General features: G+C 40.4%; 4 protein-coding genes and 2 non-coding genes across 12 annotated transcripts in view; all 6 read left to right on the top strand.

The window, feature by feature from the left end:
* Nucleotides 1–8,164, top strand: part of atp2b3b (ATPase plasma membrane Ca2+ transporting 3b) — a 43,083-nt gene extending 34,919 nt beyond the window's left edge. For 3 of the 5 annotated variants that reach the window (XM_008318346.3, XM_017035735.2, XM_008318345.3), the window contains one exon: nt 2,692–8,164. In XM_008318346.3, the coding sequence (XP_008316568.1) occupies nt 2,692–3,213 (522 nt within the window). In that variant the 3' untranslated portion in view covers nt 3,214–8,164. The remainder of the gene's footprint in view (nt 1–2,691) is intronic. The other 2 variants (XM_008318347.3, XM_008318348.3) reach the window with 1 other exon arrangement.
* The window catches only part of snphb (syntaphilin b), a 1,167,912-nt gene that overhangs the window by 857,946 nt on the left and 294,447 nt on the right, over nt 1–15,519 (top strand). The window lies entirely within an intron of this gene.
* On the top strand, nt 9,465–12,451 carry rpl10 (ribosomal protein L10). The gene is given in 6 exon segments (XM_008318349.2): nt 9,465–9,626; nt 10,592–10,650; nt 11,229–11,291; nt 11,498–11,714; nt 11,807–11,969; nt 12,252–12,451. Coding segments are annotated over 6 exon segments (681 nt in total). The 5' UTR covers nt 9,465–9,603; the 3' UTR covers nt 12,408–12,451.
* LOC112487668 (small nucleolar RNA SNORA70) lies at nt 10,970–11,102 on the top strand. Its single transcript, XR_003050987.1, has one exon. It is a non-coding gene; the product is annotated as a small nucleolar RNA SNORA70 (small nucleolar RNA).
* On the top strand, nt 12,049–12,181 carry LOC112487669 (small nucleolar RNA SNORA70). Its single transcript, XR_003050988.1, has one exon. It is a non-coding gene; the product is annotated as a small nucleolar RNA SNORA70 (small nucleolar RNA).
* Nucleotides 13,320–15,519, top strand: part of dnase1l1 (deoxyribonuclease I-like 1) — a 4,828-nt gene continuing 2,628 nt past the window's right edge. For both annotated transcript variants that reach the window (XM_008318351.2, XM_008318350.2), the window contains exons 1-2: nt 13,320–13,459; nt 15,278–15,448. In XM_008318351.2, the coding sequence (XP_008316573.1) occupies nt 15,296–15,448 (153 nt within the window). In that variant the 5' untranslated portion in view covers nt 13,320–13,459; nt 15,278–15,295. The remainder of the gene's footprint in view (nt 13,460–15,277; nt 15,449–15,519) is intronic.

Raw genomic sequence — 15,519 nt, 5'->3', positions numbered from 1 at the left:
AAGTAACACAGCAGTGCCCTGACCTCATGGCCTATGCAGGCATACAGTGGGCATTATTATACTCGAAAGTTTACTCTTTTCTTTTTTTTTGGAGACCCAAATGCAAGAAAAAAAAAAAAAGAAAACAAACCAAGCGCTGACAAAGTGAGAAAGTAACATTCTGGAGCCTTCTCAGTCTGCATGAAGTGTTTTTCTACTGTCTGACAGGCTCTTTGGAAAAACAGATAAGCACTGAACCTACTGCTTGACCGTCTGTCTGTCTTTCTGTCTGTCTGTCTGTCAGTTTGTCATATATGCAAGAGTCATACATAGAGACACTTTCTCATTTTTGCCGACTGCAGCGCTGACCTCCACCATCAACCTGCGCAGCAGTTTGGACTTCATACACTTTTGCAGCCGACTCCAAAACGTCCCGGCTGCTCTGGCCAAACTGTCTCTATGTAGGGCTCCGCCTGCCTCTGCCTGTCTGACTATATGCATCCAACTGTCTCTGTTTCTTTCAAGCTCATTGCTTCTTCTTCTTCTTTTCTTCTGTTTGAGCCTGGGGAAGGGTGCATGGACCAACCTCCATGGCAAAGGAATGTCTCTATGCACGCATACACCACAGAATGCAGCTTGAAGTGCAGTCATAGACCTTACTCTGATGTTTGTTTTCAATGGGGATGAGTGAAGGAGAGAGAGAGAGAGAGAGAGAGAGAGCTCTGACTCAGCATGACCTGGCTGCCTCTCTGCGTGTATGTGTGTGTGTGTGTGTGTGTGTGAGACAGGGCTGACACCTGAGTTTGGCTCCAGCCTTCAAACCAATCACCTTCTGTTTCTAGCATTATAACCAATCAAATACACTCTTCTAACCCGTCAATTCTCTGTGGCGACATCTTTCAGTTTCGCAAGACTTGTTTTAATCCATAACTCCTGCAGCGAGGTCATCAGAAACACTGTCTTCTCATCACTTCCACTCACTCTGCTCTCTCCTCCTGACTGTCACTGCTGCACGGCCGCAGTACTACCGGCACACACTCGTGTGTCTATCTGTGTGTGTGTGTGTGTGTGTGTGACAGAGATGCCGACTGACTCACTGTCTGCCTGTCATCATGGCTGTGCCTCTCTACCAAACGCCATCTGTGATTGACAGCAGTGTGATGCATGCAGACGTCCCAGTTCCAGGCTGCACGACCTGGAGACAGACCATACCTCGCATGTCTGTGTGTGTGTGTGTGTGCGTGTGTGTGGTCACTGCGATAGGTTCTTGGCAGATTCCTATTTTACTGCACATTAAACTAACTCACTCACCATATCTGCTTCTTCTCTTATCACACCTAACCTTAGTGGTCATCTGTGTGTATGCATGCACGTGATCCAGTATGGTGAGGTCTGGGTGTTTTCCTCAAGCATACTACATCACACCTGACATACATGCACACACACACACACACACACACCATGCGTGTCTGTAAGGTGTTTGCAGCTTCTGTGGTTTTTGTGATGGTGGCTACTGAACTGTCCTGTCTCGTGGGAACTGATTGGTGTGCAAGAACTGACAAAAAAAAACAGGTCATTATTATCCAACTCCTTTTGTTTTTTATTTTGTTTTTCATTTGTGTGTGTTGGAGACCTACGGGGTCAGGTGGATAAATGTCTTAGTGTTCTCACAGCTTCTTTGGGTTGGAGAACAAGTCCAGGGATTTTGAGGACATGGACACAGAATCCATGTGATGGAAACTCTACATCAGATTGTGGCCTTGCCTCAACTCTCACAAAGTTTGCGAGATACGTGTTTCAGCTCGTTGTTACTCCACATGTGGGTCTTTCTTATTTTCTCTTCTATTGTCTGGAATCGGTCGCTCACATAGTCACAGTCACACCATGAGAACATGGTTTTAGTCTTTATGACATGAATCTATTTCAATTTTCCAAATCATACAGAGTAAGTCCAACTGGATAGATGTCACAAGACATAACACTGAAATAATTTTGCAACTTGAACATTCAAAAATGATAGATGTTTTTTTTTTTTAGTATGAAATTGTCAGGCCAAACTTGGAGCAATGACATGGCAAACCAACTGTTAAATTGAGTCAAATGTTCCAGTAATAGTAAAAATGTCACACCAGTTTCAACCAAACTGAGTACAATGTACCTTTAAATACAACGTATCCATTAAGGATCCAATGTATCATCAATCACTAATCCAAATATTATGTTTTAAATAACTGCAAAAACTGCATATGTCGTATGGCCGTAGTTATCTCGCTACATGTTTAATTGTCAACGTGATTAAAGTTACTTTCTATAAAGTAAAGATTCTAAAAAAAAATAAAGGTGATTCTCACTTGTTTTATAACACAAATAAACATTTACCAGAGGTTTTAGTCTCAGTTTAGGGGATCCAATAAATGTGATTTTTTTTTACCATACTCAGACATTTCTATGTTAGATTCACATGAATAATATAACTAATTAATTGGATGTCGTATTTGAATTGACAGTAGCCACCTGATCCTGTGTGTCCATTCATTTGTCTGTCTGTTTGTTTGCCTGTCTGTCTGTCTGTCTGTCTGCTGAAGGACACAAGACTGTCTGCCTCTGGGTTTCCCTGATTCCCCACCAGTGTCTTCATGACTGACTCTCTTTCTCGTGCTCTCCTTCTCTCCTTTCTTCCCTCCCTCTTTCCTTCCTCCTTCTTTTTGATAGATGCGAGTGGTGAAAGCATTCCGTAGTTCGCTGTATGAGGGCCGGGAGAAACCAGACTCCCGCAACTCCATCCACAACTTCATGGCCCACCCGGAGTTCCTCATCAACGACCTCATCCACAACATTCCACTGATCGATGACACCGACGTGGACGACGAATCAGAGCATAGCAGATACCAACACCTGCACCCGGCCCTCCGCAAGCCACCGCCGCCTCCCACACATCCTCAGCCCCCAACCCGCAATCGCCCCACCCGCCCCTATCGCCAGTACAGCCTCCCAGTGACCCCGTGCAACCGAAACAACAACAACAGTAACAGCAGCAGCAGCAGCAGCAGCAGCAGCAGTTCATCTGTCACCCACTGCAACAGCAGCACCAATGCAATTACTCCCAACGACCGGAGCCTCCATCACCACTATCAACACCAACACCAACACCATTGCCACCATGGCAGGGACAGGCCAGTCAAACCCTCTGGCCCTTATCTGGCCCATCTCTACTGCGTGGAGACCTCCTTATAACTGATATGACTGTGGGTCTGAGTGGGTGTGGGGAGATGTTCTGGGGTACGGAGTCTTGATCAAGGGGAAGAAAATGGCATGAGAGAGAGAGGGCCGACGACATACGCTGACACACACAAACACAGATATATGACATTTTCATATACATCCACGTACAACAAGCTAACAGGAAGGGGGTAAAGGACGAAGGGAGGTTCAGGAGGGAGTGAACAATGGCCAGAGACTTCTGCTTGGAAACTCCCAGAGAACATTACAACTTTGCCTCTCCTTTGCCCTCCGGTCCTGGCCCTCTCAAGTCTGAGCCTCCTTGAGACAAACAGCCACCCCACCAACTAATCTCTCTCCACCGTCAAACCATCCATCAACCTTGCTGAAGAACCCATACACCTCATTTGCCTTGCCTGACCTCATGCAGACTTTTCACACACACGCTGTGATGTTGGTTAATAACAAAGGCAGGGACAGATGTCCAAAAAAAAAATGAAACCATAACAAAACAAACAAAAAACTGAAAAAGGCATCTCTCAGTGCTTCACTCATGAAGCCGTGACTGACTCACTCTGCTTCTATTGGTGTTCATCTTCAGTGTTATAAACCACATAACTACCCCCCCTCCTCCCCCCACCTGCCACGGCACCTTTGTCACCACTGCCATCATAATCATTTATATACAGCCACTTTAACGTCACTCCCACTGCTTGTGCTGTAAGGCTTCGTTAGGCTAACTATAACTTTGCTCATTTTCGTCTTCTGACTCGCTCATTCTCAGCATAAAGGTGCTCATTTCTTTTCCTTTAGGTCGGTTTATTACTTTGATTTCCCCCTTCTCTCTAATTGTGTTTTTTAATCACCTCTTTCTCTAATTATATGTGTATGTGTGTGTGTATTGTCTTGTCTTTTGTAGGGGAAAAAAACGAACAAAACCAGAACAGGCAAATAGTTGCTGTTCACTGAAACCTAATAGTGAAGAGAAAGTTGGGTAATAACTGATAACTGACAGACTGCAGACGTCTGCCCCGTTCTAATCTGCCACCTCTGCCGACAGAACACTGCAGGGAAATGTTGATTCATATTTGCAAAATATAAAAAGCTATTTGAGAAATGCAGTCACTGGAGATGAGATAGAATGTGATCAGCATTAGCTGTCACTGTGCAGTCTGTCCTAGAGGGGGCAGAATTTTGCAATGTGTCAGTTAAATCTGTGGGATGCAAAACAATGTCATGAGCTTTTCATATCCATCCACTATGTTATATTCTGTCCCTAACACGCATGGCCCTTGAATGCCACCCCGGGAGTGTACATGATCTGTTGTATCCGTTGTTTTGGGCACATAAATACAACAGTCCTGTATACGGCACCAACCTCATAGCCTGCTCCCAAACCCTTTGGTATGATGGAATAATCCATGGGCCTCATGTGGGCATGAGGACATAAATCATGTCCAACTCTTTCTTCCTGTTCCAGTCATTTCTTGTGCTGCACGTCTGGTCTCTTGTCAGTGGGTGTGGTTGTGTTCCTGCTTTTTTTTTTTAAGTAAAATTTTTTTTTAAAAAAGCTGGATGCATGTGGAGCATTAACCCTTTAAAATGCCATCTCACACACAATGCACAGACGATGGCCCTTTAAAACTTCACATGCACTCACTTCCAGGCTGCTCATCTGTCTTTGCGTCACAACTTCACTCAGACTCTACTTGTTGTTTCTTCAGGCAAAGAAAAGAAAAAGAAAGTCACTGCTTGATGCTTCAAGACGGCTGAAGAAATCAGACCCAGTGTTAGCACTAGCCTGCGGCACTCGAGTTTACTCTAGTCCACTGATGTGTTCACTCCGTGTGTTGATTAAGACAGCTTCAAAATAACAGGTAAACATTGTTTGGTTAAATATCCAGATTTCTTCTTATGCTGAGTTACAATACCTTCCCAGGATGTAATCTCAGCTGAACCAATAGGAGAACAGCTGACCTTGACCTGTCAAGATCTTCCAAATTATGTAGTTTCTATGTGCTATAACAAATCAAATCAGCATTGTTTCAAAATTGCGCCAAAGACGGTCACATAGTGATGCACAACGTAACAGGGACCAACTTTAATATGGATGGTGTTACACTGTGAAATCCCTTCTAACATTGCATTGACAAGTTTCAACCAAAAAGTGGTCTATTCTAGCTTTAACTCAGCAGTGTGTGTGTGCACACAATTGGGCTTTGTCAAAAAAAATTTAGAAGATGGAATGTTAGAATCTGACAGAAAGCTGTGTGTGTGGAGTAAATTGTGCCTGTTCAGTCTTGTCAGAGAGGTTTGGTCAGCTCTGTGTGAAGTGCAGAAAGAGTATCAGCCAAAATGATTACAATGAAAAGACAATGAGATGCTCTTCCTGTAGAAATGGCTTAAGAAAACAGGTACCTGTCCTTTATATAATGAGATGCTAATCAGCTATGGGAAGTCAGCAAATAAGACACTGGATTATTGACCGTACTGTACTGAAGCTGTCTGTGATCAGATTACACACAAGACAAAACAAATAAAAACATTTAAAAATCCTCTATCCATGTGACACCACATCAACATTCCATATGACATACATTCCAGACTGGGTGTGAGAGTGCACTCCTGTATCCCATGTTGCACTAGGTGTGGGTGAACCTGCTGACTCCATGTTGCCTCAGAGTGTGACTGCAATACAATAACACAAACCTGGACACATTCCACATCCATCCACTGGTTCATCCCATCCAACCCTCCCTCTGCTTTTCCTCAGGCGTCTCCTCCCTATATTCCTAAATTATCGACCGCTCCCCTTACCACCACCAGAGAACGCTAATGGGCAGACAATATGCAACAGACTGCCTTACCCACAGCTGTTCCCTACAGTAGGCTAATAGAGCTGCTGTCAGACATGGATGGTGGAGAAAGAACATGTCTGTCCTGCTATAGTTCTGGTCCAGGATGTGTGCAGGGCTCTCTGGGAACAAAATACCCTTTCCTGTACAGAACTGTGTCTTGAATGCTCATCATCATCCACGTCACCACCCTGACCGGAGCCGTGGTAGAGGGCAGGTGGGTGGTGACATTGTATTGCTCTGTCTGTTTTAAAGCATGCATTTTGGAAATCATTAATGTCACTCTTTATGTGTTGGTAAACCATTTAGGCTACTGTCTCTCCCACTACTGTGTGCTATAATCTTTCCACTTCTGCTGTCTCTATTGAAAACAACTTGAATCTATATAAGTGTGAAGACACTCATGAACATAATGCAATTATCAGCTCTTTACCCTGATCTTAACCTTCTCAACTAAATATCTGTACCCACATGCACAGCGACGACAAGCCAACAAACTTTGCTTAGCTCACATACAGCAATCAATTGAAGGCCTTTATTGGCACAGATCTGGTATCCAGCCAGTGGGCCACACCTGGGACTGAAAATGTGGGCAATAGGCTACAACCAGAGTCACCCCTCTTTTGACCTGTGGTTGAAAAGGTCAATACCTTATTTATTTCCCTGTCAGAAAATGTATGTTTTTGTAGTTTGTCTGAGATCTGGCCCACAGTTTAAATACCAGATGTGAGTGAATAAAGGCCAGCAATTTATGGATGTACCTAGGCCACATGAAGGACTTCTATTGGCCCACCACTTGTCTAGACTGATTTTGTTCCAAGGAGACTTGACCTCCGCAAAGTTGTAGACCTGCGTCGGTATTCTCACAATGATGGTTTTTCAAACTACGTCCTTACGGCCGAGTACACACACACACATGCACACACACACGCACACACAAACACACACCGCCTATGTAACAACAAGGGTAATTAGTCTACAGAAGTGTAAAATTGATTGTCAAGTCCCGGCCATCTCTGTCCATTCTTCCAGGCACATTACATCATGATGTTGTGAGACAGTTTCACAGAAAGCAAAACACAAATAATGTGAAAAAGAATATATTATATTTATCAAAAAAAATTAGAAATTGTACAACCGCATCACTACTGTACAGTTCGCCCAATGTGCACATGTGCATCTTTAATTTACAGGTACTATGTTCCTGGCAAACCTTTTTTTTATTATCATTTTTGAATGTTTATTTATTTATTTATTTATTTACTTATTTATTTCAAACCTGTTGCTTTTTGTAAAGAGAGGAACAACAAAATGGAAGTGCTTGTATATTATTATGATTATTATTGACTTTTTTCCACTGGTGCTCCCACTAGTGGAAAAAAAACGACAGTTGCACATTCTCCTGAGCATATTCTGAGGGCTGTGTTTTCTGTCCATTGAACAGCCCGTGACGTGTGCAGAAGTGTGGAGATGTCTAAAGTCTCCTTAGACCCGAGACACTACACTGTAAATAAAGAACAGGAGATACGCATGTGTATCTCAATATGATCTGAATGGACAAAGTAAAGACACAGAGAGGACAAAGAACCGGAGGGCGACGCAGAACTAGAGGGTCCAGAAGTGCAACACATACACCTGTGTGTTGTCTAGGCTGCTCTTTTAGATCTGCTGCAAGTATTTACTGCCAAGTGATGAGACAAAAGGAAAAAGAATTTTTGCATTCTTCATTATTATACATACTGTTGTAAATATCACGTATGGAATGGTCCCCTCCTTCATGCACCATGCAGTGCTGTTCCGCAGACAGAAAATGCAGCCTTTACCTGTGCTGAAATTAATTTCCAAAAAGACCAAAAAAAGACAAAAAACATGACAAAAAAACAGAAAAATAAACAAACAGAACATAAAGATTATTGAATATATTAAAGAGTTACTTGCCTGTTATTTAAGCGAATAAATATCTATATATGAGAAAGAACACACCTGTATACTGTAGACTAAATCTGTACGGAAATCTAAGAGAATTTAATGGAAATTAAGTCCAACACCTTTTGTCTGTATGAAAGAAAAAATACATCAAAGTATTCTACAATAATAACTTTGACAAAGTATGTGTGGTCTTGTGTTGTTTGTTCACAATATTAACAGACAAACAGGTATAATTAACGCCTACCAGTGTGATTTATTTCTTTTTAATATTGGAACATGCTAATTAAGAAGTCATTGGTGTTTCTTCCCCGAAAGCAAAAGAATCATTGGTTCCCACTCCACCTCGAAGACAGGAGGTTTGCAGGTCAGGAATCCACAACTTTTCTCATCAAAAGAGATATTTTAATGTTTTTTTTTCACCAATTAAAACTCAGCAAGAGCATTTGAGAGAATTAAATGGCAGTAGTAGTTTAGTATATTCATTTTAAAGTACTGTAGTTGAATTTCCAGTTAGAGAGGACTGTGGCGTATGATATGCAATTTAAAAGCAAACTGAAACTGAAAGTTTTGTATTCCACAGTATCTGACACTCATGGATAAGTTAGTCACCTACAGGCGGTGCAATACACACTGCTATATATATATATATATGTATATATATATACTATATATATATGGATGTTTTTGCTTTTAAAAAACAGCCATACATCTGGTACATTCACCAACATTACATAAAATCTCACAGGGAGCCAGTGTAAAAAGGCACATGTGGCACAGTAGCCTCATGTTGCAGACCTCTGAACTAGGTTAATCCCGACTCAATGGTTTGGGAAGGAACTATGTGGGATTGCACTCATCCCTGGTTAGTCAGTAAATGAATGTCCTCTGCTCCTAAATAATGGACTGTACTCCAAATAAGTCTTCTCAACACATTAAACTACATAGGAAATCCACGTTTTGTAAATTTGGAAAGCGACCATTGGAAACAGTGTTGACTTGAATATTTCTCATAATCGTTACAAGACTGTCTACGTCTATTAGTAATGGACATCTTTGCTGCCATTGTAGGAACAATTCTGTCACAGGAAAACAGTTTTGTTTCCAATAAATAAAACTGAAGTTTGGGTGCTCCCTGTGCCATGTAACTCGATACTTCATACATTTTTGTCTGAATATGAGATCAAAATCAAGTTAAACGAATTGAGGTCGTTACGTGGATGAGACATTTGTCGCACTTCGGTCGTATAATAAAACTACATTTCCTAGCATTCACCTTATCCACGTAAACTGAAGAAGAATGTTATTCAATATTATATTAAAATTGTTTTTTATTGACTTTTAATTTAAACGTAAGACAACATGTGTAAAAAAAACATTTAAAACAGTAATAGATAGGACATATATGTATTAATGCAAAAATAAGTTGTCCTCGACGCATCCTCGTCCTTATGACGAAGCGGAAGTACATTCTTCTTCCTTTCCTCCATTAGGTGAGTGCGTGGTGGGAGCGCGTTTTACTGTGCTCTGAGAAGAGAATGCGTTTTTGTGGTGTTATATAAAAATCTTACCTCCCCTTCTGTTAACTAAACAAATTTCGTTTGTTTTTATAGAGATTGCAACCATGGGCCGTCGTCCAGCCCGTTGGTAAGTTTTCTACTCTGTCTTTTAAAGCAGGCCTGAGGAAGAGAGGTGGCTCTCAGGGAAAATGGCAGCGGCTCCGGTTAGCACCATGTGCACCGGTGCTGTAAGAAGAAGAAGTAGTAGAAGCTTCATGTTATACTTTTGATTTATCCTAAAATGCCGTTTTAATGTCGTGTCCTTTTACATTTTCAAACGGCCTACCTACCAAAGCTTGGTCAACTTGACTTAGAAAGTAATGTCACGCGTTGTCACAACGCGTCAGCTAACGCGCTATGTGTAATTAGCGTGAAGCTAATGCTAGTTTTAATTATTTTTTTATTTAGGTTTGGGCCGCTCGGTGCATGGGAATTGCTCTATTTAGATTCATACGATTATATGGTACACCGTATTACTAGAATTGGGAAAAATCTGTCATTAAACGGCGTTTGTGTAGTTGCATATAAACATTGAATGGGATTCATCCTCTGTTCTATCTAGTCAACGTTTTTTAATCTATTCCTAATTAGTTTGTTCATGTAAGTCACATTTGCGTAGTTCCACAAACATAAAAAAAGTCAAATGTTTCTATTTAGGATTAGCATTTTTCCACTACATGACCTAACCATTAGCTGCAGTCTTGAATGAATAACACTGATTAACACTAATTAATAATCTGTCCCGTGGTGTGTAATGTAGACCTAGTTGAAAACCTTGAATCTTTTTAACTATGTAAAGGTATAAATAGCTTTTGCGTGAGTTTGTAATTAAACAGTATCATACTTGGGTTTAGCTGGTTAAGCACAAGTTAATGTAGTTTATATATTTTTACATATATATTCATTAATTCACACAGTGTAGGTAATTTTGTGTTCATGTTAACACAGAAAATTAAAATAAAACACAAAATTCAAATGTTACACAAGTTGCAAATAAAACGTTGAGAAGGGTGTATTGTATTTGTTTTTAATTAATTTGTTTCTGTTCTCCAGCTACCGCTACTGCAAGAACAAACCCTACCCCAAGTCCCGCTTCTGCAGGGGTGTTCCTGGTAAGTTTTTATCCTAACTCAGTGTCTAAAAAGGAAGAAGGAGGAAGAAAGAATGAGTACTTCATTGTTCCTGATAGAGAAATTAACTGGCATTCATATCTGTCCTCATTTAATTAATAATGGTGTCAGAGACTGTCTTTAAATGATGATTTTGATGAGAAGTGTTCACGTGCTAATAATTTTGGTTATTCATTTTCTTGGATGGCACTGTTATTGTTCCAAAAAGCATGTGACCTTCAAAGATCAGGAACTATGTTTTTAAATTAAATTAATGGGCTCTTTCCTGAAATTAGTTACCTGATGTTTTCATGTGATAATTCTGCAGCTTATTAAGCCGACCAGTTCTGCTCCAGTGCGTCTCTGGTGTGCAAAGGCTGCAGACAGTGACTCTGTGGTTGTGTATGTCCTCAGCTGCGAGGTGCTGAGTGCTTTAAGGGACCACTGAGACAAACGTGTCTTAATGAGTTTTAATATAATCCATAGCATTTTCTAATTTTATTGCATTAATAACTAGGCATATCTTTGCTCTGAATCTTGTACAGTTTGATTTAATTTGCTTTCTATTTTTTACCTTCTAGATCCTAAGATCAGGATCTTTGACTTGGGTAGGAAGAAGGCCAAGGTAGATGAGTTCCCCCTTTAATTTTTTAACTCTAACCTGAAATATTTAATCTTCCACTAATTTGATCAAGCTGTTTTACCAAAATAAAGATTCTGAAATCATTCCTAAGGTTGATTTTTCTGTGTTACTGTGATGTGGATAAATACATGCAAATGCTACATCAACACTAATCAAAAAGGTTTCTTTATCACATTGAATTCAATGCATTGTCTGGGTGAAGGTCACGTGGACCAAACTATTCACATTGAAAACATCACAATATGTTGTCCTAAAATAAAGTGTCTCTTTGGTGACCGTCTCTAGCTCTGGAGGCTGCCCGTATCTGTGCTAACAAGTACATGGTCAAGACCTGCGGTAAGGACGGTTTCCACATCCGTATGCGCCTGCATCCCTTCCACGTGATCCGCATCAACAAAATGTTATCATGCGCTGGAGCTGATAGGTGAGTGTCGTGGATATTTGATGTTTCTTAGGCTGTTGATGTTAGAAGCTTTAGATATCAAGATGTTAATGTTGTTTTATTTCCATTCCCAGGCTCCAGACTGGAATGCGTGGTGCTTTTGGCAAACCCCAGGGTACCGTGGCCCGTGTGCACATTGGTCAGGTGATCATGTCTGTGCGCACCAAGACCCAGAACAAGGAGCATGTGATCGAGGCTCTGCGTAGAGCCAAGTTCAAGTTCCCTGGACGCCAGAAGGTAAAGAGCACACTGTCGTTTAAATGGTTAATTAAGCTGTAGTAAGGAGTGGGAGTAAATGAGTGTGCACCCCCAGACCCTGCAGCTTATTAAGCCGACCAGTTCTGCTCCAGTGCGTCTCTGGTGTGCAAAGGCTGCAGACAGTGACTCTGTGGTTGTGTATGTCCTCAGCTGCGAGGTGCTGAGTGCTTTAAGGGACCACTGAGACAAAAATACTCACCAGGAGGTTTATAGTTCATATCGATGTCACATTTCTAAATGGAATTATCATTCTCGCAACAGATCCATATCTCCAAGAAGTATGGCTTCACCAAGTTCAACGCCTGTGACTTCGATGACATGATGGCTGAGAAGCGTCTGATCTCAGACGGCTGTGGAGTGAAGTACATCGCCAGCAGGGGTCCTCTGACCCGCTGGAAGGCCCTTCATGCTGCATAGGCTTTCTGACAGACAACCAATAAAAGTGCGTTTAATTACCAACAGTGATGGTTTTGCTCCTTATTTCACTAAGCCCGTAGTGAAATGACTCCAAAGTTAAACATGGTTTGAAACTCAGGGTGTCACACTGTACTCTGTAATAATGTTGGGGTTTGCTCTTCCTTTGTCACACATCAAACCAAAATTAACTGAACTTGAACAAGTCCTCAGATCAGTACCTGAGAACCAGATTTAGAGGGCCAACAACGGGTGTCATGTAAAGTCTTTTAGCTTATCTTGAAAGACTTGGAAATTATAAATAACATGTATCTTGTCAAAATTTAAACAGAAATGTTTCTAAGAACTGTCCAACAGGAATGAGGTTATACGTAACTGACTCAGTGAGTGATGTTATTCTAAAACCTTTGACAATGTTCATTCTTGTTGTTCATACTTTACTTAAAAAATTCTAATATGAATCTAGTACTGAATATTGGACCATCTCATCTTCTGATGTTTAATCTATGAGCCAAGAATCAGTCTAAGACTATGATGTGGATAGTGAATGAGAAACCACAGTAGTTCATTCATATTAGTTCATACGCTCACTAACTTTATGTTTAACCTAAAAAACACATAGATTAAACTTTGAACAAATGAAGTTAATGTTTACCCCAAAAAGAAAGCATTTTCACAAGGTTTCTCTTTTACCTCTACCCACAGATGCCATGTTTTACCAATTCTAATGATTTGACCAGCTATACATACAATCTAGGTGTGTTTGTTTTAAAGTTATAAGTTCATATTCTGTATCTGCTAAAATCACAAAACATTAATTATTCAAGTAATTATTGTGTGTTTTGAAATGAGAGTGTGTAGTACATGAGAGGTGATTGACATGATCATATCTTGTCAGGACAGGTCTGTGACTGCAGCCTGCAGCTAAGAGATTCAGAAGCTCCTCCCACAGGAAGTAGATTGTATTAACCAGCTTCAGGTTTCAGAAGGGAAGAAAATAGAGAAGCTGTGACAAAGACAGACACAAACGCTGGAGTTTAAGAAGTAACCATTTGGTAAGTGACCGGTGGCCTGAGGTGGTTTTATTCCAGAGAAATCTAGCTGTTACATTTGTTTTGGTGTGTGTGTGTGTGTTTTGACCATATCTCTCATACAACTTGTGTCCACACGTTCTGCATTTGCAGCCAACATGGGAACAGTTATAGCAGTAGATTTACATTGGACCTATGTAGTAAGTTAGTGTGAGTGTGCTGAAGCTACAGTTATGGGGTAAATACCATGGTAGTGACGGGTGTTTTGAACTGTTTTTCAGGTTTTTAGAGTTAGAGTTAGGATTGAAGTCAGTTTCAGACACATTTAGTGTATGCAGTAAAATTAAAGGAATAGATTTGTCACAGTTAACATTAAGGTAAAGGACTGGAGAATGACTTGTCTCTATATGGAGTTCTCACAAAACACAGGAAGCTCTCTGTGTGTGAATGTGAGTGTGTGTATTGATGGAAAACTGCTCATGCTCGTGTATTTTTCAAACGCTCCGTCAAGTCATGTTTTCCTATAATGCCTATAATAGACAGAGAGCAGAGCGGTGTTATAAAGCTGACGCCCTGTGTGTTTGATTGTGTTGTCTTTTTCTGTCTCTTTCTAAAATACAGTAAACACGCAGTGAATTATAAGAAATAACCCTTTAAAAATGTTTCATTAGATTACAATGTTTTTGTTTTTTGCTCATAAATTTTAAAAAAACTCATTAATGAGGGTGCTTAAAAAGCATTAGACCTAATAATTACAGTGTATACTAAATGTAATACTAACATTAAATATTCATCAAGTACTATCAAACATGTCGCGAAAATATTTAATTACCACATATACACGTATTGTGGTTAAAAAAAAGAAGAAGACATTTTTACTACAGAATTGTGAAATGATTTAATAATCAACATTATGTTACCCTCATTACATTACATTAAAATATGTAATTATTTACCAATGGATAAAACTCAAACGAAACAGTTGGCAATGAAATGCTACAGTTAGAAAATAACTGCACTGCAGCACTGAGGTGCTGGAAAGGATTAAATGATAGTTTGTTTTTAGGAAAACTAAATTTACTTTGGTTCATATAGATTTTAAAAAGCAGAAGTCATCTGAGCCTTGGACAAAAACGTTTGTCACGTGACTTCTAACAAACACTGGTCAACTTTTCATCAGCTGACAGCAGCGTCTGTCTTCAATGATTAACACAACACTGTCTCAGTCCTGTTCCTTCAGATTGTGTTGATGAGCTTTGGGCGAAGCTGATGGGACTTCTTTCCCCTCGGTGTTTCCAGGCTTTGTCTAATCACAGGAAAGGGAGTTTCGGCTGAATGTAGTTTACAGAATGTCAGAGCTGCCACACAGAACATCAACCTCCTGGGTTCACTGGAAATAAGTGAAGATCGAGGCATTCATTTTGACCTTGGTTAAAATTAATTATTTTGGTCTCTCGGGAAACAGGAAGGATAATTATGGTCATGTGACATGATAGCAGTAGGACCATGGTAACCACTGTTTATAGTTAACACACAAACCCTTCACACGATCTGCTGCTAAAGGTTTATTAACTTATAGGTTAATTTTCAAACCATTTTGTTTAATCGATTTGAATTATTGTCAAGTTGAGTCATTGTTCGACTTTGTTTTCCTACAATCCTCTGTTGCTGCTTTTTTATCCACAAAATGATTGCAGATTTGAGTGACATTTGGTGCCCAGATTTTTATGTAACAACAGTTTAATAACAGTTTAATTTTCAGGCCAGGCTGTTTAATAACAGCCTGGCCTGAAAATACCAGTTATTCATGAAGCTAAGATTTCCATTATTATTATTTTGCAGAGTTCCAACGTCTGTGCCATGAGGTTGTCCTTCCTCCTCCTCCTGCTCCTCTTCCTCGTCGGAGTGAACGATGTTGAAGGGGCGTCAGAGTTTAGAGTGTGTGCCTTCAACCTCCATCACTTTGGTGAATCCAAGACTAGAAAAGATGCTGTGATGCTCACGCTGTCAAAGGTAGGATTCCTCGATTACATTTTCACCGCAGGAACTAGGAACTGTTTTAGGAACTGTATAGTTCCTCAGCA

This window comes from Cynoglossus semilaevis, chromosome 10 (assembly GCF_000523025.1).
Source record: "Cynoglossus semilaevis isolate Cse_v1.0 chromosome 10, Cse_v1.0, whole genome shotgun sequence".
Classification (NCBI taxonomy): Eukaryota; Metazoa; Chordata; class Actinopteri; order Pleuronectiformes; family Cynoglossidae; genus Cynoglossus; species Cynoglossus semilaevis.
Note: the sequence above shows the minus strand (reverse complement) of the source record. Positions and strands in the feature narration are given on the sequence as shown.